Below are 27496 nucleotides of genomic sequence, written 5' to 3'. Positions count from 1 at the left end.
GGTCACAGTAGCTGCTGCCTGCCGAGGGCCAGCTCCCCCGCATGTGGCGGACCGCCGCCAGCCCCAGTCAGCCTGGTGTGATTTGACATTTCAGCCCCCCCCGCCCCCCCCCCCCCAAAGCCCACCATCCTCTGTTCCCACTGAATGCTAATTGTGTTCAAAGCTGTTTGCAGGGCTGCCATGACAGGTTGCCTGTCACATGACCTGGACCAGAAAATAACATGCAAATTCCTAACTGTCATTTTTACTGTGAGGGAAAAAAAGGATTTCTGAGACCACGATAAACACAGTGCAGGTTTGGTCACATGCTTTTCTGGATAATTCTAGATAAATCTGAGTAACATTCAAAGTGTTGCCAGAGAGAGTAATTTTTTAATGGGGGGGGGGTTAATGCCACCCCTTCTGTGGGTATGAAATTAAACACGCTTCTCACATCCGCCCCGCTTTGACTCATTACCCGCTCTCGTTACCGTGACGCTTTTCTGCGTTACGCCCCTGTGATTTCCAGGGACTTGATAAGTAACTGGGTTTACCAGTTAAAAATGTTAGGGCCTTTTTATCGATGTCCTGTTGTGTTATGAAATGTTTTCATAAAGCACGTTGTCATCAACCTAGTCAAAGGCAGACCAGGTTACAAAGGTTTTTTATTGCAAACAATTATTTCTTTGTGTGTAATACTCCTAATGTATTATCCGTCATAAGCCGCCTCAAAGGAATAGCTGCACCGTTTAATTATTTTTTGCACGAAAATGCTGCTGGTATGAAACCAGAAAAGAGCTACAGGGTATGATGTCATGGAAACTAGTCACGTGACCTGTCCTCCACGTGGCAATTGTTTCGTTCACGGCGCCTAAAATAGTACCACTGCTTTCGGGATGTTTGGAGTTTGCGTTCTCTAAGCGGCTGAATCACAGGCCCTTCATCATCTCATCTGTCACTCCTCCTCCGTCTGCTGGTGACTTGGCCGCTCGTTTAGTGACTACGACGGCTTCGTTAACTCCCACCGAGATTAAAACTGCCCCGGGCTGCCCTAGCGCATCCCTATTCGACCCGCCCGGTTACCAAACGAGACATTGCTGCTGCTGACGGTGTTCTTCATCGCCGTTGAAGACGGATGTCCTCCTGTAATAGGAGAGCACGGCTGGGTTAATTTCTCAGGAGCAGATTCCCGGGCCGAGCAGAATCACGCATCAGGCTGGTGGGGCGGGAGATGTGCATTGTGGAGTGTAGCAGTATGCCAAGTGTGGTGGGGGCCGGTAGCAACCGGGGGCCAGTTCTTGGTTCCCCCACCCCCCATGCCTCCGGTGATGCTTTTTTTCAGATGTTACCACTTAGTCTTTAGCTATCCTGCAGCAACTAGCCCCCCCCCCCCTCCATCCTGCGAAATCCATCGCAGGGAAGACGGGGAATATTAATGCATGTCCTTTTGCGTGATGTGAAGTGGGGGGGGGCGTTGAGGCGAGGGTGAGAAAAATCATCCTTCCTGCTTGATTTGTGTCCCGGATGCTCTTGGAGAAAACGGCCAGCGCCTCGTCCCTGCTCCCCCCCCCCCCCCCCCCCACCCTTCGGTTGGCATGCTCCTCGCCTGCCCCGCTGATTGATTGTTGGAACGCCGCTCACCCGCTTTTGTTTCCCCCCTCGGCGCTGGAAATTGGATTTGCATGAAATATGTTCCTCTGGCAGGCAGGCAGGCGGGCGGGCGGGGGGGCGCGGGGACAGGGACACTCGCCCCGTCGGCAGCCGCCGCTCACGTGAGCGCGGCACCTCCAGATACGAGCCACAGCGACTCCGTCCTCCAGGAAACGGCCATCATGTTACCGCCACAAAGATCTTTCTCTCCTTCCCGTTCCAGCCAATTAGAAAGACATTTCTGGACACATCTGCCACAATTTCCGGTGACGGAGATTCCGGCGTGCGCCGGGTCTTGGGCTCCGATTCACGCCGGCACACAGTCCCGCACTCCCCGATCCAGCATTCGCGCCCTGTTTGCACAAGCATGTTTAAACAGACCTCGCTGAATCCGCAGGGGTCTCCGTTCGAACTGGCGTCTCGACTCATAAAGCATGAAAGGCTGTACGACAAGCTGGGGATGGTGAAGCGTGCAGAGCTGTCGTCACGCGAGGCTTTAACCCGCAGCAAAACGAATTGTCTACATGCGTCTACGGTTATCCTTGCACACTGTACCTTTAATTCTTTCTAGAATAATCCTTGATTCTCTGTCTGCAGGGCACCTGTTCGGGACAGCCCGGGAACACCCGTTTAACATGTCCTCCATCTCAAGTGCCTTCCCCATCGTGGGCCACCCGGCTTTTGGCATCTACACTACAAGTTCAGGGCGCCCTGAGTTTGGGGGTCTCGGGACCCTTGGGGTGACTCCAGCCCTGGCTGCCCACCCACAGCTGGGGGCTTTCCCAGGTAGGGTTGCCTCTCCATTCTGCCCGGGCAGCTAACTGCTATTCTGAATGGTGGTGGGTGATATGCGATCATACATCGGAGCATCGAAAAGGGAAACCTGTTTGATGTCTGTTACGCATATTACTGGGGCAGCGTTTTCTAATAAAATCCACTGCCTCTCTGACTTGGGATTTTATTGAATTGATTTCTTTTTTTTCCTTCTCTCTGCAATACTTTGCCATCCTGCTTTTAAATGAGGCCTGTTTTGAATTTGCGAAGGTCAGCTCTGCAACGGCCGTTTCCTTTGCAGTAAGCATTTGAGTAGCTTGGCGTTTCGCTGCTGGCCGCGTTAGAGAGTGTTACAAAGAGCGACTGAATTCTTCCTAATAGATAGGCTCAGTGCTGGAAGACAACTAAGGTGTGAACTATGTCCTGCTTGAAGCACATGGCTGATATCCCAGGAGGTGAAAAGTTGACATGTAGAAACTTTCGTTCAAAGGTCAGTGGTTTCGGAGTGAGAATGGGAATGTCATTCGACTTTGCCGAGTGATCTGTGACCACAGTAAATGATCACCACCAGCTGAACACACTCATGACTTTTCATACCTGGAGACGTTTAAAGGCCTCATTGGTTCAGGGGTCAACAGCTGCTGAGTAACTTGTAACTTCCGGAAGCATCTGGGATGTGTCGCTGGTCTTTTGAATTCATTCTGTTCTATCAGTTTCCTGAAGCATCAAGGAGTAATTCTGCCTGCTCTTGATCTCCCGGTCGTCCATTTCTCCTGAGATATAATTTAATCCCCTCGCTGGTATAAAGTAGTACAGTAGACTGAGGCGTTTCGGTTGGCTGACTGACAGAGGGCGCTCTGCTAACTCTTCACACTGCAGAGTGGTGGCGCAGTGCTGAGGCTCATGGGCGTGGCCCCGCCGCCTTCTTCCCCCCACTTCTCGGCCTCCCGCCCCTCTTCGGGGCCCCTGTTCAGACCCTCGAACCCAGCACCTCCGAGGCTCGGACCCCCAGCAGGAACGGGCGAGGTGTCCCTAAAGGTACTCTTTTCAGATTCCTAATCCTGTCCAAAAAAATCATCACATCATATTACCGGAAGAAGGAACATGAACAAAGCTGTAAATATTACGTAATTACTCCTAGATACTGTGCTGATCGCTCTCATTCCCAGTCCGGTCCTCTGGGACCCACGTACGGTCCATGCCCTCCCAACTCCCTGCCAGACCTGGACTCTCTGGGGCTCCCTGAGGACCGGATTAGGAAATACTGTTTTAAACAGCCTTTAGTCATTTTATCTGTTGATTTTTTTTTTGGAGCTCTTGGTCAAAACTAAGCTAGTAAAAAGCGTTTTTATGTTTAAATCTGTCTTGGCTGTTATCCTGATGTGTGGGTATCTCCTGGTGCCTCCCAGGGGTGAACGGCGTGATGAACGGCACCTCCCCTTCAGCAGCGTCCGTGGGCCGTGCATCTGGCGGGACCCCGCCCACACTGGGGGCGCCCGAGGCAGCGAGGACCAGCAGCTCCAGTGGGGGCGACCAAGAAGCGGTTAACCCCCCCCAGATCAAGAAGGAGAAGGTGGGAGCTCTTGTCACAGAAGCGTTCAGGGGGGATTGCAAAAGGCATAATGCCCTGCATGTCTTCTATTTAAACTACTTCATAGAAATTCACTGCATGTCCTGTCTCTGGGTACAACAGCCGATCCCTAGCGAGGCTGCACACTTCGGGGTCCAGTTCTGTTACCATGCTGGGGGTCAGATTCTGTTCCTGGCAAGAACGCTGCTCCCTGCTGTTAGCAGCTCTGCTATGTTCTCTGGGCTTCATCTGTCCAATTAATACTTAATCAAGTTCTACTTATACAGATGGGTTTCCTCTAAAACAAAGCGTGGAAAATAATTGTTCCCTGATTATGTAGCAAAATATCTTGAAATGCTCCCTATAATTTCTAGAGGAAATGTCAATATTTTGAAAGCTGTGAATTTATTTAATGAAGATTTAGTTGTGCAGATCAGACCTGAAGTGGCACAAAATGGAGCAGGAAAGGAGCTGGGTATGTTTGTGTCTGAGCAATGAAGCGATGCTTTCCGCATCGACTAGAGGGCCCTGCTCCCAGAAACCGAATCACCTTACTGGACAGGTGCCTTTTCATTGACAGCTGTGTTGCCCTGTTGCCTTCGACATCATCTTGAGGGTCCCGGCACCTGGAAATTGAGCCACCTGATAGGGCAGGTGCCTTTTGATTGAGAGCTTTGCCGCCATTTTGCAGAAGCAGCGCAAGAAAGCTCTGGAGACCTCCAGCAACAGCGACAGTGAACCGGGATCCGCTTCAGACACATCGAGCGAAGATGTAAGCAGTGGTGACTCCGAAGACCTGGAGGACGATGACGATGAAGATGAAGATATTCAGAGTATCGACAGCGAGGACTCTGACTCTGGGAGTGAATCCCGAGTGAGGAAGGAGGTGAAGGTGAAGTGTTAATGGTTTTAAGGCATTGATTGTTCAGTTTTGCAAATTATAGTGACAGGCAGGGTTAGTAGGAGTTGGGGCAGGGTTTGGAGGAGTTGGGCAGGGTTTGGCAGAGTTGGGGCGAGGTTAGGAGGAGTTGGGGCGAGGTTAGGAGGAGTTGGGGCGAGGTTAGGAGGAGTTGGGGCGGGGTTAGGAGGAGTTGGGGCGGGGTTAGGAGGAGTTGGGGCGGGGTTAGGAGGAGTTGGGGCAAGGTTAGGCAGAGTTGGGGCGGGGTTAGGCAGAGTTGGGGCGAGGTTAGGCAGAGTTGGGGCGGGGTTAGGAGGAGTTGGGGCGGGATTAGGAGGAGTTGGGGGGAGATTAGGAGGAGTTGGGGCAGGATTAGGAGGAGTTGGGGCAGGGTTAAGAGGAGTTGGGGCAGGATTAGGAGGAGTTGGGGCGGGGTTTGACAGAGTTGGGGCGGGGTTAGGCAGAGTTGGGGCGGGGTTAGGAGGAGTTGGGGCGGGGTTTGACAGAGTTGGGGCGGGGTTAGGCAGAGTTGGGGCGGGGTTAGGCAGAGTTGGGGCGGGGTTAGGCAGAGTTGGGGCGGGGTTAGGCAGAGTTGGGGCGGGGTTAGGCAGAGTTGGGGCGGGGTTAGGCAGAGTTGGGGCGGGGTTAGGCAGAGTTGGGGCGGGGTTAGGCAGAGTTGGGGCGGGGTTAGGCAGAGTTGGGGCGGGGTTAGGCGGAGTTGGGGCGGGGTTTGGCCATATTGAGGGAGAGTATACGCTCGGTGAGGGTGGGGAGAGTAGTGGTTAGGGTGTTTTTGGGAGTGACGGGGCCACAGCGTATTCAGTACTGATTGGTCACTCGACTGTGTGCTTCTCCAGACACTAACTCAGAGCACAAGCAAAGTGGACAGGAAGCAAGCTGCCAGCGACACGGAGCCCCGTGACAAAAATGGTAGCCAGGCACGGGGCTTCTCCACGGACCCCCCCGGCTTGCGCCTCCTTCCGTCCCGGCCCTCCCTACAGCATCAGACCCCCACCCCGTCTGGCCTGCCGCTCTTCCAGAGCCCCGCGGGCATATTGGAGTCACTCAAGCTGCACCGGAGCGTCATCCAGGCCACAGGCTTGGTGGGCAGCTCCGAGCCCCTGGCTCTGCTCACACAGCCCGGCCGGGAGGCCTCACCCAAGGCTAGAGCCCCGCCCTCCACCCCCAGTCCCCCCACTCTGTCCCCCAGCAGCGTGAAGTCGGGGAGCCGCAGTCTGTGTGATGAGCCTCTCTCGCAGATCCATGACTTCACCGTGAAAGCGGTGAGCAGCCTCTGCACGTTTGTGTGTCATAGCAACACATTTTTTTTTCCTGCCATTTCTGCATTACATGCTGTGATCATTTGTTTTTAAACACTGTATATTTAAAACTATCCTTGCATGCATTGTAAACATTGTAGTAGCTGCTTTCACTGGGAATTAGTCACAAAATATTAATGTGGGCATGAAAGCCAAAGACAAAACAAAGAATTAGGCCGTGTTAGTCACTAACTCCTACGGTGGATTAAAACAATCAAGGATATTTGTTTCATGTACTGTGTAATTTTCTTTCATTTTTGGGTCTAAATGTTCATTCTCAAAAGTGCTAACTTTGGCTCTGAGACCATATGTCCTGCTTGGTTAGTTACCGGCGGTTCGTAGCTCGCTCTCTATTGAGCCGGAAGGGTCCGGAAATGTGACGCTGCAGAAATTAGACGAAGCTGACAGGGTGAATAGATTCTGCTGGAGGCTAGTTAATATTAAATACCAGCCATTCTGCCTGTGTTTGTTTTATTCATGTAATTAAAACAAATCTGTTAACACTGTAAGAGTCAAAACAAAACATAATAAACAAAATAAATCTTTAACCATGCCATCTGGCGTACCAGAAAGTGCTTGCGTGTGAAATAACGTCTTTTTTCTTCGTTTTTCTCCCCGTTGACCTTTGACCTTTGCAGAAGCCGAGGACTCAGCAGGATGCACTGAAAGCTCACAGGAAGGTGGGCTCTCCGAACCGGCCCCCTCCCCACCTGTCCCCCGAGATTCCGGGCACCCACCGACTCGCCCTGCCCCCTGGTGGCCACGGCAACCTCTTCCTTGCCGACACCCTCTTAGGCCGTCACCGGAGCAACGGCGTCATCCAGAGCGCCCCCCAGGATGCCCCGCTGGCCCTGGTAGCCAAGCCGCGTGGCCAGGCCGAACCCCCCGACAAACCTCCCCTCCCAGCCCTCCTCCCAGTCAACCTCAGCACAACGGGGAAGAGCCCTTCAGCGGCCCCCCTGGCCCCGGCTGGGGTCTCGCCCTCCCCCAGGCCAGCGGCTCGCCCCAGGCAGGGGACCAGCAGGCTCCCCAGGGCAGCCCTGGCGATGAGTGGCCTGCTGCAGAACCATCTGGCACCCTCCCTGGTCAGCCTGTTCCGGGGGGCCGAGTTGGACAACCCTAGTGGCAAGGACTCGGATGAGTCTGTGGGAGAGGAGGACGAGGACGAGGACGAGGAGGACGAAGATGAGGAAGATGAGGACGAGGATTCCGACGGCAGTCTATCAGGTCGGCACCCCTCCGCGTGTTTGAGACGGAGCGGCGTGCGTCATCTCCTTAATCTGTGTTGATGATCTTACTTTGCCGTTGGTTTATAAACAGGCGACACTCTTTGTACAGAAATGACTCTGTGGTCTGATGACCCCCCCCCCCCCCACCCCCAGAATCTGAGACCAACTTCGGGAGTGACTCGGACCATGATGAGGGAGTGGGTGGCACGAGGACGGACAGCGAACTGGAGAAGACTCCGTTGAAGCTGACCAAAAGCCCTGCCCTGTCCAACACTCCCACAGACCGCGAAGGCAACTGCTCCCCCCTCAACCTCCGTGTCACGCGGACACCCAGCATGGCCGTCTCCGCCCCAGCCTCCTCCTCCTCTTCCTCATCCTCCTCCTCATCCTCACACGCTATTTGTAGACCTCCAGGTAATTTCGGGCGAGGTTGCCCATTGGCTGTTATGGCATCCTTGTGATGCAGGTCTCTGCTCTTAAAGCTATGGTGGGAAAATGCATTGTGGTACTGAACCCCAGGGCGAGAATGGTGCTAAATCAAGGCAATGATAATGGGCCAAGCTCTGGTCCTGACTCGAATTTTCTCTCTTGCAGGGTCCGGGAAGAGACAACGGGTGACAGATGGATGGGAGCTCCGGGGACCCCTTGATCTGGGGTATGTCACCTGCCTCTGGGTGGAGCTGGGCCCGGCTGCCCAGGACTGGTTGCAGAACAAGTAACAATCCCATGGTTGGCCGTGAAAGAGATGCTCGGTTTTAGTGAGAGTGCAGGGAATTAGCGTGTAGAGTCAACTGGAAGGTGGATTCGGTCCAGTTGTTGTACACACACAGAGACAGCCCGTCAGAGCCTGTAGGTACTGACAGACACACGGGGGGGGGCACAGGTGCGGGGTCTGGTGACCCCCAGGCGTGATGGACCAGGTGGCCCAGCCTCAGACACATTTAATAGCCTGACTCCTGACCTCCACTGTCTGCCGCGATGGCTTCACAGTCCTGGTAGCTAGGAGAAAATCCTGAATTTGGCCTTTGTGTCTCGCCCGCTGTGAGAGAAGCAGGACGGGGTCGCCCTAATGAGTCGGGCAGCAGTAACTAAAAATGGCCACCGCAGAGCGCCTGTGTGACTTCACACATTGTCAGGCTCTTGTGTGCAGCAGCTCATACTGACTGCGAAGCCACATTCCCTGCTTTGGTTTTCTGTGTGTGACCAGAGAGGGCCTACTCTCTATCGCCTCCAGGTGGCCGAGGGAAGCCCAGCTCGGGAACCTTAACGGGCGGCTGCCAGAAGACCTGGTACTCTACGGGCCAGCTGGGAAGAAGCTGCGGCAGTACCCGGACCTCGTCAAGGTATTTCCTCTCCTGGGGAGTGACAGGCAAGGGATAGGGGTGGGGTATCCTAAGAGAACAATTCATCTATCTGTCATAGATTCTGCTTATAACAGTGTTTCTCAACTTGGTCCCTGGGGACCCACAGACTGTCCATGTTTTTGCTCCCTCCCTGCTCCCTGCCAGACAGTCCATGTTTTTGCTCCCTCCCTGCTCCCTGCCAGACAGTCCATGTTTTTGCTCCCTCCCAGCTCCCTGCCAGACAGTCCATGTTTTTGCTCCCTCCCAGCTCCCTGCCAGACAGTCCATGTTTTTGCTCCTTCCCAGCTCCCTGCCAAACTGTCCATGTTTTTGCTGCCTCCCTTCTCCCTGCCAGACAGTCCATGTTTTTGCTCCCTCCCAGCTCCCTGCCAGACAGTCCATGTTTTTGCTCCCTCTCAGCTGGATGGGAACAAAAATGTGGATTGTCTGTGGGTCCTTGAGGACTGGATTGGGAAACACTGGCTTAGCGACAAGGGCACATCCAGCATGAGATGCCAGGACAGTGATGCTAAGCCATGCCTACTCCATCCATCCAACATGGAAGGTCTCTGCTTCTTCCAGGGAATGCAGTGGGGCTTGTTGGAGGATCGGGATGGAATTCCCCGTATCCTGAACATAGCAGGTCGCACTTTAAGGCCAAGTGATGATGCCCGCTCAAGGCGCAAGAGAGCCCGGTCCCACGATGATGGCGGCGAGCTTTCCGGTGCCACAGATGCCAAACTGCTCCGCAAGCTGGAAGCTCAGGGTGAATAGCGCCTCCCCGCTGGCCACCTGAGTGCGTACGTCGGCCTGCCCTGTTTTCGGTCAGGTCAGTAATTCTTCCTGATTACAGAAATTGCCCGTCAAGCAGCACAGATGAAGCTGATGAGGAAGCTGGAGAAGCAGGCGCTGGCGCAGGCGGCGAAGGAGGCCCGCAAGCAGCAGGGTATGTGGCCGCCATTGTGTCCGACCGCCGGCCGCTGTGCGTGGAGCCCCCCTCTGAGGCACCTTTCCCTCCCCCAGCGATCATGGCCGCCGAGGAGAAGCGGAAACAAAAGGAGCAGCTCAAGATTCTCAAACAGCAGGTGGGTGTGAAGCTGCAAATGTTGCATGTAAACAGTAGAGCTGCAACATTAGTCGGATTAAACCAGGGATAACATTCGGCGTCTTCTCTGACGTGGTTACATGTGGAAATACCAAAAAATACTTTTACAGTAAGATCTGTACTTGTAAAAACAGCATCAATGCATCCATCTTTTAGCCAGTTATTCAGTGTAGAATCACAGGGCAACAATGCATCCATCCATCCATCTATCATCCATCCATCCATCCATCCATCTTCTGATCTCTTATCCCGGTCAGGGTTATGGGCAGCACAGTGCAATTAAAAAAAATATTTTTCTTGCCTCTTGTAAGAATGTGACCCATCTTAAACAGCCGCACGTAAATCCCGGCCTGATGGTATTTATTCCAGGAGAAGATCAAGAGGATTCAGCAGATCCGGATGGAGAAGGAGCTCCGAGCGCAGCAGATCCTGGAGGTGTGTCTCCAAAGAGGTGGAATGCGCGAGAGACGGGCCGCTGTGCCGGCCTCCAGATTACATCATCACAGTTAGACTAATTCTGATTTATTGCTGTAAACTGCTATTGAATACTCAAGGTCCATGTCACCCTGGTTTCTGACCAGGGTTAAACTGTACATAAAAGTATATTTTCTTATCGCAAAATAGTGACTGTTTAATTTAGCCTATGTAAGTGGAAAAAGCGGTTTTCTATATGCATGCAATTATCGAAGGTTCTAAAATGTGTTTGTGGGCAAAAATCAAATTTTAGTCGACACGGATGGCAAGCTGTTCTTAACAGGATTTCTCATTGCTTGTAATTACACATTTAAATTTTGCATAATTTACTTCCTTGTTCGCTCTGTTGGGGTGGGGGGGGGGGTTACCCATGTTGTTTTCTAAGATGAAATAAAGGTGGTTTTAAATCACAAATCTATAACCCAACATCAGAGCGGATGTCTTACATCGCACAATATTTATATAACGAAGTTGCATTACCCATAGCTAGTCGCTGGTAATACATCAGTCTTACTACTAACCCTTTTCTCTGGTATTCTGGAATGGACTTGATTTACATCTAAAACAAACTATTACTTGCATTTTAATCGGTTAATTTTAAGGCAATTATAGAAATATCACATTTATGAACTTAATAAATTCTAGCTAATTGTAGCTAATGGGTGAAACTAATGGTGAAGAATGATAATTGTGGCGTTGTATGCAAATTAGTGGTACTGTGTGTGTGTGTGTGTGTGCTGTATATGAGTGTGTTTGACGCACTGTGCTCACCCAGGCCAAACGGAAGAAGAAGGAGGAAGCTGCAAACGCCAAAATTTTGGAGGCCGAGAAAAGGACAAAGGTTAGTTTGGACCTGCTACAGGAGCTTGAGGGGGACAGGGAGGGAGCAGAGGATTGTGGGTAAGGTGAGGGCAAATCCCAGTTACGTCACATGAGAAGTGCATCAGAATCTGCACAGCGAAAGGCACTTTAGTCGAATATGTCTGTCTGATGTCGTGTGATGTGCGGGTGCAAATGGACCAGCCATGGAGTGTGGAGTCGGCAAGCCACCATATCATCCTGTACCTGTGTCGTAGCATCAACTATGGGGCCAAGGTGAACTATTGGTCTTCAGCGGCGGGGGAGGAGTTTGTGTGCGAGGGCTGTGGTGTTGGGTCTACGTCAGGCAGTGTGTTTGGATCGATGACATTTATCTGTTTCTACAGGAGAAGGAGATACGCAGACAGCAGGCCGTCCTCATGAAGCACCAGGTAGGTGTGGACCTGCTCTTCTCTCTCTGTCCTACTAAACTGCTGTCCACTTCAGTTCAAACCTTTTGGACACTGGGAGGCACTTTTTAATAACTGCTTATGTAGTGCTCTGTAAAATCTGTCTTTTCGTTTTAATTTCTGTACTTTTTGGCATTAGCTGGGTGTTTTTCTGATTAAACTTGTTTTTTTTATGATCCTGTGATTTCTGTTGATAATGTTTTGCCAACTCTTTCTACCAGGAGTTGGAGAGGCATAGACTAGATATGGTATGGGTATGTTTATTTTGTTTTTTTTCCATCTAACACCGCATCGTGAACTGGTGAACTGGTTGTCATAGCAATGCATAAAGTGTAGCCCTGGCTGCTGTCATACTACATTATTCTGCATGGCTTCTTCAGCTCAAGTTCATTGTTCTGCGTCTGCTCTCTGTATGCATGGGAGTCACATGACTCCCATCCCTCTGCCCCCCACCCCCCCCCCCCCCCCCCCCCCGGAACCTGCCCAACTTCCTTTGGTCCTCCAATCAGATGGAAAGTTGTGGTACATTCTCATAGTGTCACAGGATGCTCGGCGTGCCAGTCATCCATTCCATCCGTTTTCCTTTTGTTTTGGAATGACTGTTCGATGCTCGATGTTGGGACCCTGCCTGCGTGCCGGGGTCCCTCTCAAGGGCTGTGCCTTCCCCTCCATGTAGCCCTCCAATGGTTAACTGCCCTGCCAGGATGCCCCCCTGCCCCCTTGCCCTCCCCCACTGCTCATACACACACACACATACACACACACAGACAGAGAGCGACAGACACACACCTGTGTGTTCCATCCACTTCTGTTCTCCTTTTGCACACACGTAAGTGAGCGCAATCCCACAATCCCGCACTGTCCATGTCCGGAGAAGATGCGTAGCCCAGACGGTGGCTGCTTCTTGTTCGCCCTGTGCACACAGCACTGCCCCCCCTGCACCCCCCCCCCCCCCCCCCCGCCCTCCTTTGCTATTTTTCGGTTCTCGTCATCTTCTACTCCTCTGACCACAGCCCAGGGCGGGGTCCTGCGTGTCTTGACTCTCGCATTCTCTTCGTTAAGCTGCTGTGCACTGTCGCCCCCCCCCCCCCCTCCCCCCCCAGGCCACGTGCCCCCCCCCCCCTCCCCGCCCCTCAGGGTGACTCCCCCCCCTTTTTGATGGTGCTCTTCTTTCACGCTTTACCAGGAACGGGAGAGGCGAAGGCACACATGATGCTCCTGAAAGCTGTGGAGGCTCGCAAGAAGGCCGAGGTACGGGCCGATCCCGCCCCCACCAGGCCCCCCACCCCCATCAGGCTCTCAGTTATTCACAGGGCGCCAGCCCCAGCTGAAAGCTGATTGGCTCTCGGGGTGCCCCCCTCCCCTGTCTCAATTCAAAACGTATCATTGGCCAGTGACAAGGTTACCCCCCTCTGTCTGAAGTATGGCCCTTTTTATGCCCCCCCCCCACCCTCCTAAAAAAATACTACAGCCAGCCCTGGCGGCTTGTAGGCGTTGAGAAGACTCCTCCTGCCAGACACCTGGGGGCGTGTGGGTGACTGTGTCCGTTAAACGAGCGTGATGCACAACCTTCATCTCTTTTTTTTCCACACAATATATGAGCTGTGAACTGCTGTAAAAATTCAGCGCCGCCATTTTCCCCTCAAGGAGGTGTAATTTATTAGCGAGCCGTTAATGCTGCGGTCGGTGACGCGGCGCTGCGCTAACCACCGTGACCCCCCCCCCCCCGACAGGAGCGGGAGCGCCTGAAGAAGGAAAAGCGGGACGAGAAGCGGCTGAACAAGGAGAGGAAGATGGAACTCCGCAGGCTGGAGCTGGAGATAGCGAGAGAGCTGAGCAAACCCAACGAGGACATGTGCCTGTCTGACCACAAGGTGACCGCGGCTGCCCGGACCGGGGACCGTACCGCTCAGCGTCCTGTTTACGCTCAGCGAGGTGCTTCACGGTTCACTATGCCTGCTGCTCCGTTATTGGACACAGGTTTCTCATTAGTGTCTTTTTAACCAAAGAATCCTAGTTCGGTTTTCGGACACAGTGGCCTCTTTCGAACCCTGACATGTGAGGCTGTGAGATGTCAGCGATCAGCCGCTGAACCAACTGACTCGTAAGGTTGAAGCTGCCTCCTTTGATTTAATTTCGGTAGGTAATGTGGGGAGAAAGCTGTCCACACTCGGACGGCGAGCTTGCAGAGATGCGGCCGGTTCACAGGGGATACAGACATCATATCTGGCTAATTAATTTATGAATTGAATTCCCCGGGGTGTCGAGGGGAGCAGGAACGGTAATGAACTTCAGCAGTCCCGGCCCGAACCCTCCAACAGATTGCAGGGCTCAGTTGTAGTTTATTTCAGGACTTGTCAGTTAAAGGCCCCCCTTCCCTTTTAAGCACCAGTGGTGCGTAATCACCACCCCGAGGAGGCTGATTGAGCGGATCACCGATTTACACGAATGAGGTCACGACAGAGTGTGACTAGGGTGTGAGCTTGCGGTTCTGGTTCTAAGCAGCTCTGTCCCCCCCAGCCCCTCCCTCAGCTGTCCCTGGTCCCGGCCTGGTTCTGCCTGGCGAGCCCTTCTCCGACTGCCTGATGGTGCTACAGTTCCTGCGGAGCTTTGGCAAAGTGCTGGGGCTGGATGTGAGCGAGGACGTGCCCAGCCTGGGCGTGCTGCAGGAGGGGCTTCTCAACGTGGGGGCCGGTGCGGGGCGCGTGCAGGACCTGCTGGTGCGCATGCTGTCGGCCGCCGTGAGCGACCCCGGCCTGCCGCCGGGACACAGGGTAAGGCCGCTCCACACGCACGCGCACACTCGCCATGCGCCAAACATGCCAGGCTGGCTCTGGGCTCCCCGGGGGGATGTTTATATCGCCCTTCACGCGGTGCACATTGGGGGGGGGGTGGTTTGTCACCGAGTGCTCTCTTCATGCTAATCCAGGGGGGTTAGTCACGGTTCCCTGTCAGCCTGGCCCGCATGGGAATTGGAGTCGCTGGCTCTTGGCAAACCGCCCTCTGTGGCATCAGCATAAAACTTCCTCTGCCTCCTATTTTCTCCACCCCTTCCTCTCCCTCCCATTCTCTTCCCCTCTCTCCTCTCTCTCTTCCTCTCCCTCCCATTCTCTTCCCCTCTCTCCTCTCTCTCTCTTCCTCCTCTCCTCCCATTCTCTTCCCCTCTCTCCTCTCTCTCTCTTCCTCTCCCTCCCATTCTCTTCCCCTCTCTCCCCTCTCTCTCTTCCTCTCCCTCCCATTCTCTTCCCCTCTCTCTCCTCTCTCTCTCTCCTCTCCCTCCCATTCTCTTCCCCTCTCTCCCCCTCTCCTCTCTCTTCTCTCCCTCCCATTCTCTTCCCCTCTCTCCTCTCTCTCTCTTCCTCTCCCTCCCATTCTCTTCCCCTCTCTCCCCTCTCTCTCTTCCTCTCCCTCCCATTCTCTTCCCCTCTCTCTTGCTTTCTTTCTTCCTCTCCATCCCATCCTCTTTCACTCTCTCTCTCCCCCTCTCTCCCTCATTCTCTTCCTCTCTGTCTCCCTCTCTTTCTCTTACGCTCCCTCCTATTGTCTTCCCCTCTCTTTCCTCCTCTTTCTCTATCTCTCTTTCCCTGTTTCTCCCTTTATTCTTCCTCTTCTTGTCCTTCCTGACTCTCTCCCTTTATCTCTCTGTCCTTTTCTTCCCCTCTGTCCGCCTCTCTCTCTCTCTCCCTCTGTCCCTCTCTCTTTCTCTCACTCCCTCTCTTTCCTCATCTCTCCCTTTTCCCTGTCTTCCTTCTCCCCCAATCCCCCCACCCCCCCGCAGACCAAGACGGCCCTAGGCGAGCACCTGACCAGCGTGGGCATAAACCGGGACAATGTCTCGGAGATCCTGCAGATGTACATGGCAGCGCACTGCGCCAGACGGAGCTGGCGGGCATCGTGGAGAGCCTCAAGACCAAGGCCTTCCAGGCCCACACGCCCACAGCAGAAGGCCTCCGTGCTGGCTTTCCTGGTCAACGAGCTGGCCTGCAGCAAGAGCGTGGTCAGGTAAGCCACGCACCCGGGGCCCAGGCTTCGGCCTGCACTCCAGTGAGCCATGATGACAAATTCCCAGCCTCCTCCCCAGCGCAGCGCACCTCCTCTGTGTGACACCTCTTTCATCAGCGTTCAGCAATCCTCAGCGCTACGGCAGGATGTCATCGCTCTTCGTCTTGTGACCTAGATTTCAGGAGCGGTGTTAAAATGTGACACTCCGAGAGGAAAAAAGCAAATGATGACAACATGTTTTCTTTTTCCTTTTAAGATTTTTTGCTTCCTTGAACATTTAGGGCAGGCTTAATGATCTGGTGCTCTTTTGTTCCGTGGGCACATTTCACACTGATTTAAATAATTAACGAGAGCCCCCAGTATTCGAATGAGAAGAAGCGCTGTGTTTATTTTCTTGTTATTTAATTTAACCGCAAGGAAAAACCCAATTTAACATCCTGTTGCTCCCTCGCAGCGAAATCGACAAGAACATCGACCACATGACCAATCTGAGGCGGGACAAGTGTGTGATTGAAGGCAAACTCCGCAAGTGAGTACAGGGGATAGTTATGGGGATGACAGGAAGGGGCAGCTTAAGTGGGGGGGGGGGGGGCATTAAAAGGGGGAAACATTTTAACAGTTTAACAAGTTTGTCTGAGGAAATAACTTTTACTGCAGCTACTAAGTAATATAAGTAGGACTTTTATTTTGTTATATTGGTGACACCTTTAATAGAGTTACCCTTTATGTGCAGAGTTGTACTTCAAGTTATCCACTGTGTGTGTGTGTGTGTGTGTGTGTGGTCCAAATATACCTTGTGGGGACCAAATGTCCCCACGACATGCAAGAATACCTGTTTTTTTTTTTTTACCTGATGGGGACCAGTTTCCTGGTTGCCATAAGGGAAAACTCAGTTTTCTAGAAATCGTGACTGGAATAAAAAAACTAAAAAAGCAATATTTCTTGTGTTTTGTTTGTTTACTTATGGTTATGGTCAGGGGCTGGGTGGGGGTTAAGGTTGTCATAGTTAGCATTAGCATTTTTCCCATAGAAATAAATGAGCGGTCCCCACAAAGATATGATTACAGGTCTGTGTGTGTGTGTGTGTGTGTGTGCCCTGTGAGGGACCACAACCTCACCTGGGCTTTTCCCTAAGTTGCCTGAGATAGCGCCTGGAGCCTATCTCGTCACTCTGAACTGGATAAGAGGCTAGAAGTTGGATGGATGGATCCCTGGTGGTTTGAAGGTCCAGCATCAGTATCCCGCTAGGATTCAAAGCCTTACTGTGACCCCACCGGTTCTGGACGTGATGCTCCTGCGGCATGTGCCTTCAGGCTGAGGAGCATCCATGCTAAGAAGACGGGGAAGCGGGAATCGACCGCGGGGGGGTGAGGAGGCCCGAGGCGCTGGGCACCCCCACGGCAGGCAGGAAGCGCAAGCGAAGGGAGGCGACAGCGACGAGGACGACGACGAAGAGGAGGATAGCGATGACCAGGGCGAGGATGACGAGGAGGAGGATGAGGATGGAAAGAAGACAAAGAAGGCAGAGGCCTGCGAGGAGGAGGCAAGTTTAAAAGCCCCCACTCCCTCACCTCAACCATTCGCTCATCTGGATGTCAGTCATTACTGGTGTGGTGAATTGACCAATCGGGGCCCCCCAGACAGGTAGGGACGGCAGAACCGTCCACTCAGATGACCCGTTGTTTTAAAGAAGGTGTAAACATTTAATCCCGTTAAGTGAGAGTGGGGAGTAATGTATCTGTGAAGAGTAGAGGTGTTCACACAGGACGAATTAACTGAGAGCAAACTTCTTAAATCCCATTTGAAATGGGGTCACGGAGCTGAAGTTTGGCAAACAGAGAGGGGGGTGGGGGGGCACTAGAGGAGTGTGAGGAGAGACGAGCAGCTACGGCCATGTGAGGGCACTCCGATGGGGGAGGGGGGATGCGTGGCCTTAGGATCAGGGCTGACAGCTGGAGACTAATTAAATAGTAGCAATTAAGGCCCAGACCTGGTAAAAATATGCAGCTGCACAGGGTTTTATTAAAATAATGTTATTATAAAAAGTGTATTATTAAGTAGAAAGGAGCCTGCCTGCCTCTTAGGCTTTGTGGGAAATTAATGTATATAAACCATGAGATCAGTGTTAATTAGTGATAACAACCTGGTTAAGGCTCTGGGTACTAACTGGGGCGTTTCTTACAGGATGAGGGAGCCCAGGTGGCCAGTGTGGAGGAGCTGGAGAAGCAGATAGACAAGTTGACCAAGGTAAGGAGCGACTGAGGCTGCGCTTTTGGGACTGCACTGGTGGGCCTGCGCTGGTGAGGCTGCAGTGGTGGATGCGCTGGTGGGGCTGCGCTGATGAAGCTCTGTTGATGGGTCTGCGCTGGTGAGGCTGTGCTGGTGAGGCTGCAGTGGTGGATGCGCTGGTGGGGCCTGTGCTGGTGGGGCTGCATTGGTGGGACTGCACTGGTGGGACTGCGTAAGTGAATGTATTCAGCTTGCTGATGCCACCCCCCCCTCCCTGCCCACAACAGCAGCAGAACCAGATCCGCCGCAAGTTGTTCGAGTCGTCCCACCTGCTGCGTTCCATGATGTATGGACAGGACCGATACCGACGCCGCTATTGGGTCCTGCCACAGTGTGGTGCTGTCTTTGTGGAGGGCCAGGGCGGCAAGGAAGGTCAGATATTAGACACTACATAACAGACAGAGGTACTATAAACACATGCAATGTATTGACAGATGCTGTGAGCGAACACATACACACACACATACACACACATGGACGCACACACACACACACACACACACACACACACACACATGGACGCACACACACATGGACGCACACATGGACGCACACACACACATACACACACACATGGACGCACACACACACACACACACACATGGACACACACATACACACACACACACACGGACGCACACACACATGGACGCACACACAACATACACACACACATGGACGCACACACACACACACACACACACACACACACACACATGGACACACACACACACATACACACACACACACGGACGCACACAAAAAACCTCTAATCCCAACAATGACACCTTACCTACACAGCCATAACTTTAACCGTAAGTAACAAAATACGAGACCTTTGGCATTTTTAGTTATTTGACTGCAGTCACAGATTTTTATACAATCCCAGGTCCCACTTTACAATAAGGCTCCCTTTTGCTACTTGTGAATGGTAGTAACTCATTAATGAAAAAAAACTGTGTTATAACTTGTTTAAAATTTACAAAAATAATTTACAAAGTGTTATAACCTAATTAATAACCAGATTTTAAGCCCTTCATAAGCCCTTTATATTTGGTAGCCTGATTGTCAGTTTCCCTGATTGTCAGTTTCCACCGAAAAATGGTTCCTGCAATTCCAAAATTTTTGTGACATTGTGACATTTTGGGGACGTTTGATCTCCACAATTTAATATATGACCTCCTTCCCCCCCCCCCCCCCCCACACACACACATATATACAGTGGAGTGGTTTTGTACTGGTCTTGATGGTTTTCACTTGTCGTCTCTTAGGTCCTGAGGAGCACGAGACAGAGAGTGAGTGGCTGGATGCAGCTGATGCTGCCCAGGTCAAAGTGGAGCCCCAGAAGGAGAAGCCCTCCGAGGCCAGTAAGGAGGCGGACGGTGGCCCGGCGCCCCCTACAGAAACGCTGGAGAAGGACCCCCCCAACCTGTTCCTTCAGAATCCTGTCTGCTTCGCTAAGCTCCTACAGACGGTTAAGATGCTGCCTGAAGCTGGGCACCAGGTGCAGAATGATGTCACGGAGTCGGTCCCCCTGGTGACGGTTCCCACGGTGACATCCGCACCTGCGCAGGCGTCTATGCCTAGCAGCCCTCCTTCAGCAGCAGTAGCAGGGGCTCTGCCATGCCCCCCCGGCCCCACCGCTGCCGCGTCTGGCCACACCCCCAGGCCCAGCGAACAGCTCTTCCGCACCCTGACGGAGAAAAGCGGCTGCTGGTTTCGCCTACTGCCCCGCACCCCGTGTGACGACACCTCCCTCACCACGGGCCCGCAGACCTTCACCGCCACCTCCTTGCCCATCCGCCCGGACATCTCTGCCGCCTTTGCTCCCCGGGATCACACCAGCATCACCGCTCTGGTCCTGCCAGCACTGCAGGTCTGCTCTCTATATAAATGCACGTTTGAGTATGCTTAATACTGTGACAAATGGACACAAGTTTCTGTTGAAAGTCTGTTTGAATAGCTGCGAGGCCTTCAGTGTGTGATATGACTCTACCCCCTTCTGTTTGCAACACCATGACCACCACTCTCTGTCAAAATGTCATGACTCCGCCCATTCTATCTAGAACACCATGGCTCCACCCATGACTCTACCCCCATCCCCTCGTGCCTATTACTCTATGATCCCAGCCCCTTCTGTATACAATGCAGGGATCCCACCCCTTTTTGTATACAATATCACAACTCCATCCCTCTGTATACAACATGACTCCACCCCTTTCTATATATGACATAATGACTCCACCCCTTCTGTCTACAATAATTTGACCCTATCCCCTTCTGTATACAATATAATTACCCCATTTCTTTTCGTATAAAATGTCACAACTCCACCCCCTTTTATATACCATTCAATGCCTCCACCCCCTTCTATATACAACACATTGACTCCACCCCCTTTCTATATATGACATGACTCCACCGCCTTCTGTCTACATTAATTTGACCCTATCGCCTTCTGAATACAATGTAATCACCCCATCTCTTTTTGTATACAATGTCAAAACTCCATCTTCTATATACAACACATTGACTCCACCCCCTTCTATATACAACATAACTCCACACCCTTCTATATACAGTACAATGGCTCCACCCCCTTCTATATACAACACATTGACTCCACCCCCTTCTATATACAACATAACTCCACCCCGTTCTATATAAAGTACAATGGCTCCACCCCCTTCTATATACAACACATTGACTCCACCCCCCTTCTGTATACAGCAGCATGACTTCGCCCCCTCTCTATAGTGACTTGCATGTGTTCTTCGCCTACAGGCAAAAGCTAATTTCCACCTCCTGGGCCCCCTGTTTGGTGCTTGGCCCAGCAGCATGTTGGGTCCAAGCCTCTCCTTACCCAGCAGCCCTGCACTCCCCATTCTGGGGGCAGGGTGTCCTGCACTGGAACGCAGCACCAGCCCCTGCGGCCTTGGCAAGAGTGAGTCCCCGCCCCCCGCCAGAGAGAAGCCACCCTCTCTCCCCTCCCCAGCAGTAGAAGTGGCCAAGCCCCAGGACTTTCCTACCCCCCAGCCCATCCCAGAAGGTGAGTCTGCCTCTGGATCTTCATGTGGCCAGTCGTGTGTGGGACCTGCAAAGCGACCTTGTAATACGTTCTAGCAGGCATCCTAGCTGGGGGCTACGTCGCTGTTTTAATTCCTTATCCTTAAAGGAGATCTGATTGGTGCAAGGGTCTGCAACTCTGAAAGGTTAAGGATGAATAAAATGTTCACCTCCTGGGGGCATTATGGATCAGTGGGTTAGGATGCTGTGCCCCTTGATTGGTCGCTGGTTCAAATGCCACACTCAGCAGAGTGATGTCACCATTGAGCTCCTGAGAATGGCCCTTAAGCACTGTTACTCCCGGGACTGTCTGACTCTGCTTTCTGGAAAATGTATGTTGCTTTGGATAAAAATGTATAACTTATATAGTAAATTCACTGAAAAATGATGCAGTGGCTAACTTAATGGTGGAAATATTAGGGCTACCCCATGATACTCCTAACTGCGCTGTGTGTTATATGACAGGGATGCTTAGGGGCTGGTGGAAGGTGGAGAGCATGGATGAGCTGCGGACGCTGGCCAACGCCCTGCACTGCCGGGGCGTGCGAGAGAGGGCGCTTCAGAAGCAGATCCAGAAGCACATGGAGTTTATTGGCCAAGCCTTCACCAGAAATGGAGACAGTGAGTCCTGTGGGGCCGTCACGGCTGCTGGTGCCCCGCCTCTAGAATCGGATTGGCTGCCAGAATCAGTGTCTCCCATTTCAATTGGCTATGACTGATGTCAGTCGCAGTTTTCCCAAACACATATGTGATGCGATAATTCTATAGCATCTATAATTGTAGTAGTTCCCAGAATTGCATGCAGCCATAATTACGGTGTGAGTTAAGAAAGCAAGGTGCTGATTTTGTGCGCTTAGGAGAAAGACGTTTGTGATCTTTCAAGAGGCATATCGAATGTCGACTTGGCGGTGCAATATGGGAGGGGTTTATAACAAGGGGCCTGTCGTCATCTGATACAATAACCCCACCCCACATGATAAACCCCTCCTACTCAACATCGCTCCTTCTACTCAAAACTCTGCTACAGCGATATATATACTTGGAATTTTCTGCTTTGGATAGACCCTCCCCCCATTTTACTGTCACCCCTCCCCTGAGAATAATGTGGAGCTGCCTGTGGACTGGAGATCTCCCTGCGCTGCTCCGCTCGTACCGTCTGCGGGATTCGCTCTCTGCCGAGCCTCCAGAGTTTAATGCTCAGCAGTGGCTTAAAGACTGCAGCCGACACCTGTGGTAAAGAATGAGTGGAGGATGATGAAGATGCCTGATTTCACCCCGGGGGCCCCAGCTGGCAGCCCCAAGCCCCCTGACGGTGTGAATCATTTGGGGCTGATCTAGGCAAAGTGCTCAGAACAGTCAGGCTCCTGCTGCGGATAGAAAATGATCATATGAAAACGGCATAAAACGATAACATAAGTACATTATTATAATTAGCATCCATAAATCTGGGCTCCGGAATGTTCCTGTCTGATGGAAGTTACTGGATGCTATTAAATGCCCAAATGTGTAGCTTGCTGTTTGACATTAACACGCTGCCCCCCCCCCCCAGACATAGATCAGTGTCAGGTTACGTTCCGTTTGCTGCCGATATCAGAGCTCATGGCCCTAATATGATACCAAACTGCACTGGTACTGCTTTCTAGCCGTCGCCATCGACATCACAGAGCTGGAGGAGAGCCAGGTGACCGAGGAGATGCTGGAGAATTGGTGCGTGGAGGAGCAGGCCATGGAGGTGGACATCGGCGTCCTGCAGCAGGTGGAAGAGCTGGAGCGGAAGGTCACCTCAGCCAGCCTGCAGCTCAAGGTAGGTAGCCGCCACTCGGGGGTTGGGAGGGAATCTTTCAATTTAAAGTTACCAGTAGGTGGCGCAGTGACCAAGGAACCTGGAATGCAAGTTAAAAACCCAAGACTTACCGTGGTTTGTCTTGGAGGATAGGCACACAGATCAGCTGCAGCAGGAGTAAGTGTGTGCAGCAGATTGGACTAACCCATAATGCCGTTCTGCAGGGCTGGATTCACCCCGAGCCCCAGTCAGAGAGAGAGGACCTGGTCTATCGCGAACACAAGGCGTCCACGGGGCCGTCCCCAGCGGGCGATGCGGCGCAGGAGGGCGGCATCTCGCGGCACCCCGACAACCCCCTAGATATAGCCGTAGCCAGACTGGCTGAGCTGGAAAAGAACTTAGAGAGAAGGTACCTGAAGAGCCCGCTAAGCAGCACTGTCCAGATCAGACTGGACAGTGTGGGTACAGTCACTGCGCCTGCAGCATCCGCTAGTGCTGACGGTGACGGGTATGTCGTCCATGTTCGGTCTCGTTCCTCCTACCCCCTCCCTCCCCCAACCCCTGCCCACTGCCTCTCTGCTGGCTGGAGCTTATCTGGTCGCTGTCTTTGCCAGCTCCCCCTCCACCGCCTTCCCTGCCCTCGCCACATGCCACGTGCAGCTGTGTGCCATCCTGTAGCCACCGAGGAAGGTCTCGGTTGTGTTTTTTGGAGCCATTGTTGTGTTTTTTGTTTTTGGTCTCCTGCATGGTGCGTAATGTCAGTCTCTTGCTCCCCCTGCTGGTTAGCACTGGCACTGCATATTCTGCTAAGAGACAAGTGGGCTCCCTCTCCTCTGGGGCTTTGGCCCAGGCTGCTTCGGCCCCCTGCCGCCCCCCCCCGCTCCCCCCCCCTCCCCATCCCCAGTCCTTGCACTCCTGTGGCTGTCAGAAGCGCTGATGGTGTCGCTGCTGGAATGGATAGCTGACGGTTCCACTTGCTAGCCCTGACACTCTGCCCCCTTCCCACATCCCCCCAGGGAGGAGGAGGACATCGCCCCGGGGCTGAAGGTGTGGCGGAAGGCCGTGAGCGAGGTCCGCAGCGCCGCTCAGCTGTCGCTTTGCATTCAGCACTTGCAGAAGTCAGTTGCTTGGGAGAGGTCCATCATGAAGGTGGTGAGTGAGCGCACCCACTTCCCAGGCTCGCCTCTCGCCCTTCCCTGTGCTCAGAGTGTCTCCTCCTCTCTGTCCCAGTACTGTCAGATGTGCCGAAGGGGTGACAACGAGGACCTGCTCCTGCTCTGTGACGGCTGTGACAAAGGATGGCATACTTACTGTCACCGACCCAAAATCACCAGCATCCCGGAAGGCGACTGGTTCTGTCCAACCTGCATATCCAAGGTACCCCACGCCCAGCCCCCACGGACCAATGGGTGATCGGGAATCATGCCCCCCCTTGCTGTGCTGATGCATGTATACAATGTCATGACCCCTCCGCCCTTCCCCGCAGGCCAGCGATCAGTCACCCAAAAACAAAAAACTGCTGAGCAAAAGTGGTGCAAGTGGAGGGGGCAGCAAGAAAACCCCCGAGGTGAAGCGGGTCAAGAAGGCGTCCGCCGGGGGGGAGGCCTCCGAGGACGGGGTGGGCAGCGCGGGCGGCACGCCAAAGAAAGCCCCCAAAGATCCGAAAAAAAAGAAAGTGGAGGAGGCGCCCCCTGCTGGCCCAACCAAGCCAGACAGTCCCACCTGCGCAAAGATGCCAAAGCCTTCCCAGGACAATGACAGGGACCTGACCTTCTGCAGGTAGCACCGGAACCATCTGTGACTGGCACAGCTGGGCCGTGTCTTACTGGGCCCTCACAGGACACACCTTCATGAGTCCGCCTCCTTCATGACAAGTACACAGCATTCCGGCCCCCCGGGTCTTCAGTAGAGTCTCTGTCGCTGTTCCTCCCATGAGTATCTCGAGTACCTCGTCAGTCTAGTCTAGCAGCACTTGTGCCTAAGCTTGTGATGTATCACCTGCCTGAGCTGATTGCAGAGTTGGAAAGTTCAGGTCCAGAATGTATATATCCGGACCAGAATTTTGTTCCAGCCAACCAGTTGAGTACCCTGTGATTTGTGACTTTTTATACCCAACTGTTTGGTTGAAACAAAATCTTGGTCTGGAATTGTACTTTCTGGACTCTTGACCTCTGCGGTTGTATGCCAGTTTTGTCTGCCAAATGAATAAATGTATTATTATTGAGGTAGTTTGGACAAGAATGTAGCAATCACACATCACAGACCCCCCCCCCCACTTCCTTGCCATATCAGTGTTTTGTACCCATGAAGTTCTTCCAGATCCCCCAACATGCTTGTTGTGTTAGTGTAGTTTTTGGTCCACCTGTCAGAAGGTTGAGTCTTGTACAGTGAAGTCACAAGTAGGCACCCCCATGACTAGGTCATACGTCCCCCCCGTCCCTCACAGAATCCTCCTGGCAGAGTTAGAGGACCACCACGATGCCTGGCCCTTCCTCAACCCCGTCAACATGAAGACTGTACCCGGGTACCGGAAGGTGATCAAGAAGCCAATGGACTTCTCCACCATCCGTGAGAAGCTCTGCAGCTGCCAGTGCGTAATCTCCCATCCCCTAGTGCAGTGCGTAATCTCCCATCCCCTAGTGCAGTCCCGTCTCGCACTTCCCAGTTGGGGAACCCAGCTTCAGTGTTTTTGGGAGTTTTAATAATTATTGTTTTAGTTCAGCTTACGGAGACTCTGTTTGGTAGTTCCTGAAACTCAGAAAGGTGTCGTCCCCCCCCCCATTCCAGGTACCAGAACCTCGAGATGTTCATCATTGACGTCAACTTGGTTTTCGATAACTGTGAAAAGTTTAACGAAGACAACTCCGAGATCGGACGGGCCGGACACAACATGAGGAAGTTCTTTGAGAGACGCTGGACAGAACTTCTGAAGAGTAACTAGTCTGGTCCTAAGCGTTGTCCTCGGTCCCCTCAGACAGCTACCTGTCCACCTCATGTACAGCCCGGTGTGCCCATAAGCGTTGTGCTAAGCAGACAGATTCCCCCGACGCTCGAGGCTGATGGCCCCTTCAGCACCCGGTGGGGGGGGGAGGTGGGGGCAACAGAAGCCTATGAATAATGGCACAAAAATGCACCCAAGGAGTCTCAGATGGGTCAGTCTTTGTGCAATACAAGATACCAGAAACCGCACTGAATTTACATCCCTCAGAGCCATCTGGGAAGTGACTCTCCACTACCTTCACATAGTTTATTTTTCCTTTGTTTAATCTATACCATGAATATTATAGTGAATGTATTTAATTTTATTTATGAGTAAAAAAAAAAGTCCAGTCTTCATTTTCTGTGAAAAGGAAGAAATGACAGAAATTGCTTTAAAATCTTAAGGAATGTTTTTTCGTATATAAAACAAAGCCAAGAAAACTGAATACTGTTTACACGCTTCAGTGTCTCCAGGAGGCTGGTCACGGTAATACTGTAGAGCTGCATTTATATATGAATAGGGGTTTTGCATCACATGGTTGTGAGAGAGAATCACGTGACTTGCGTGCGTGCGTGCGTGTGTATGTGTACTGCATTCATTAATGTTCAGTCTTGTTTGGAATATGTATGATGTGTACATAGTGATTCAGACATGAAATATTGTTTATGCCTTAGGAAGACTGTAGCCTTTTACTTTAGTCTTAAAGTGATTATGCATATAGAGTCTGTACAGCACTGTTCTGCTTACACTGTGGTCTCCTTAATCTTGGTAGTGCCTGCCTTTCCAATGAAACATAGGGGTATTTGTATTTCCTAATTTCGCTTTTATTTATTGTTATTTTTAACCCTTACTGTATCTCAGTTCGTGTTACCATTGGGGTTAATGTTTGTATTTACCGCAGTACAAAATCTTTTTCACGAACATTCTTGCCCGTGTCGAGACACACACACGTAACAGCCCTCTGTCACCAACCCATGGTCAATTGAAATAATAATGACAATAATAATAATAATAAATTGTTTGAACCTTGCTGTGTGTTGTGGCCCACTAGAGGCAGCTAGACCAGATTGGTTTTGTAACCCATGTCAGAGTACTTGAAGTTATTTTATTTAAATATATTGTGGGGGAAAAAAATGTAGCATTTTTTGTAGAATCATTATTTTTAACTTTGTGTATGCGTGTATGTGTGTGTTTGTATGTGTGTATGGGGGGGGGCACAAAGCTAAGAATAAAAGGATGTTTTACAACCCAAAATCGTTTATTGCTCGCGGATTACTCTCTGTCCTTATGGGAATAATTAACATAAAGGTCCAAGCTTTTAAGGGAAATTATTCATCACCCTGAATCTGCAGCTAGCCTCGGTACTTCTCTGGCAAAAGCGATTTCTCGCACTTAATCCAAGGACGTTCGCAAATAAGTAAATGTGTCCGCGGCAAATGAGGGAGGCTTATCAGCGATCCCCAGCGGCAGTAAATAAGATTACATTACAGCCTTATCGGTCACACGGCCGATCCCGGACCAGGAACTTGCCGATTACAAGTTGGGAGACGTGCGACAAGTTTAGTTCTTGCATTTTACCCCAAAATTCACCTTTAATTGAATATTTCTTTCGGCGTTGGGTAAGAGTTACCCAGTTGTATAGTTGCTATAAAACTACCTGTAATAGTCATAAATAACCTAAGCTCAAGATGTTTGTACTTTCTAAAACGTATTTACGTATGTAATTACCGAGATTTTTTCGTTTATTATTTTGGATTATATTTTAGC

At 52.0% G+C, this 27496-nt stretch overlaps 1 protein-coding gene across 1 annotated transcript in view; it reads left to right on the top strand.

Moving 5' to 3' along the window:
• The window catches only part of LOC125709658 (bromodomain adjacent to zinc finger domain protein 2B-like), a 29553-nt gene extending 2570 nt beyond the window's left edge, over positions 1 to 26983 (top strand). Inside the window, 39 exon segments of the mRNA XM_048978316.1 lie at positions 2227 to 2415; positions 3283 to 3441; positions 3813 to 3976; positions 4665 to 4865; positions 5729 to 6154; positions 6829 to 7417; positions 7573 to 7833; positions 8014 to 8074; positions 8654 to 8762; positions 9345 to 9528; positions 9616 to 9708; positions 9786 to 9847; positions 10237 to 10302; positions 11117 to 11182; positions 11547 to 11591; positions 11831 to 11857; positions 12796 to 12811; positions 12814 to 12860; positions 13343 to 13483; positions 14130 to 14148; positions 14151 to 14383; positions 15388 to 15478; positions 15481 to 15548; positions 15550 to 15611; positions 16066 to 16140; positions 16925 to 16975; positions 16977 to 17154; positions 17796 to 17858; positions 18128 to 18272; positions 19172 to 19776; positions 20685 to 20949; positions 21432 to 21587; positions 22610 to 22770; positions 22974 to 23257; positions 23766 to 23901; positions 23980 to 24126; positions 24236 to 24528; positions 25196 to 25339; positions 25537 to 26983. Coding sequence (XP_048834273.1) covers positions 2227 to 2415; positions 3283 to 3441; positions 3813 to 3976; positions 4665 to 4865; positions 5729 to 6154; positions 6829 to 7417; positions 7573 to 7833; positions 8014 to 8074; positions 8654 to 8762; positions 9345 to 9528; positions 9616 to 9708; positions 9786 to 9847; positions 10237 to 10302; positions 11117 to 11182; positions 11547 to 11591; positions 11831 to 11857; positions 12796 to 12811; positions 12814 to 12860; positions 13343 to 13483; positions 14130 to 14148; positions 14151 to 14383; positions 15388 to 15478; positions 15481 to 15548; positions 15550 to 15611; positions 16066 to 16140; positions 16925 to 16975; positions 16977 to 17154; positions 17796 to 17858; positions 18128 to 18272; positions 19172 to 19776; positions 20685 to 20949; positions 21432 to 21587; positions 22610 to 22770; positions 22974 to 23257; positions 23766 to 23901; positions 23980 to 24126; positions 24236 to 24528; positions 25196 to 25339; positions 25537 to 25690 — 6236 coding nt within the window. The 3' untranslated portion in view covers positions 25691 to 26983.
• Positions 26984 to 27496: the final 513 nt, after the last annotated feature.

Source organism: Brienomyrus brachyistius, chromosome 16 (genome assembly GCF_023856365.1).
Source record: "Brienomyrus brachyistius isolate T26 chromosome 16, BBRACH_0.4, whole genome shotgun sequence".
Classification (NCBI taxonomy): Eukaryota; Metazoa; Chordata; class Actinopteri; order Osteoglossiformes; family Mormyridae; genus Brienomyrus; species Brienomyrus brachyistius.
The sequence above is the reverse complement of the archived record's forward strand: the minus strand, read 5'-3'. Positions and strand labels throughout refer to the sequence as shown.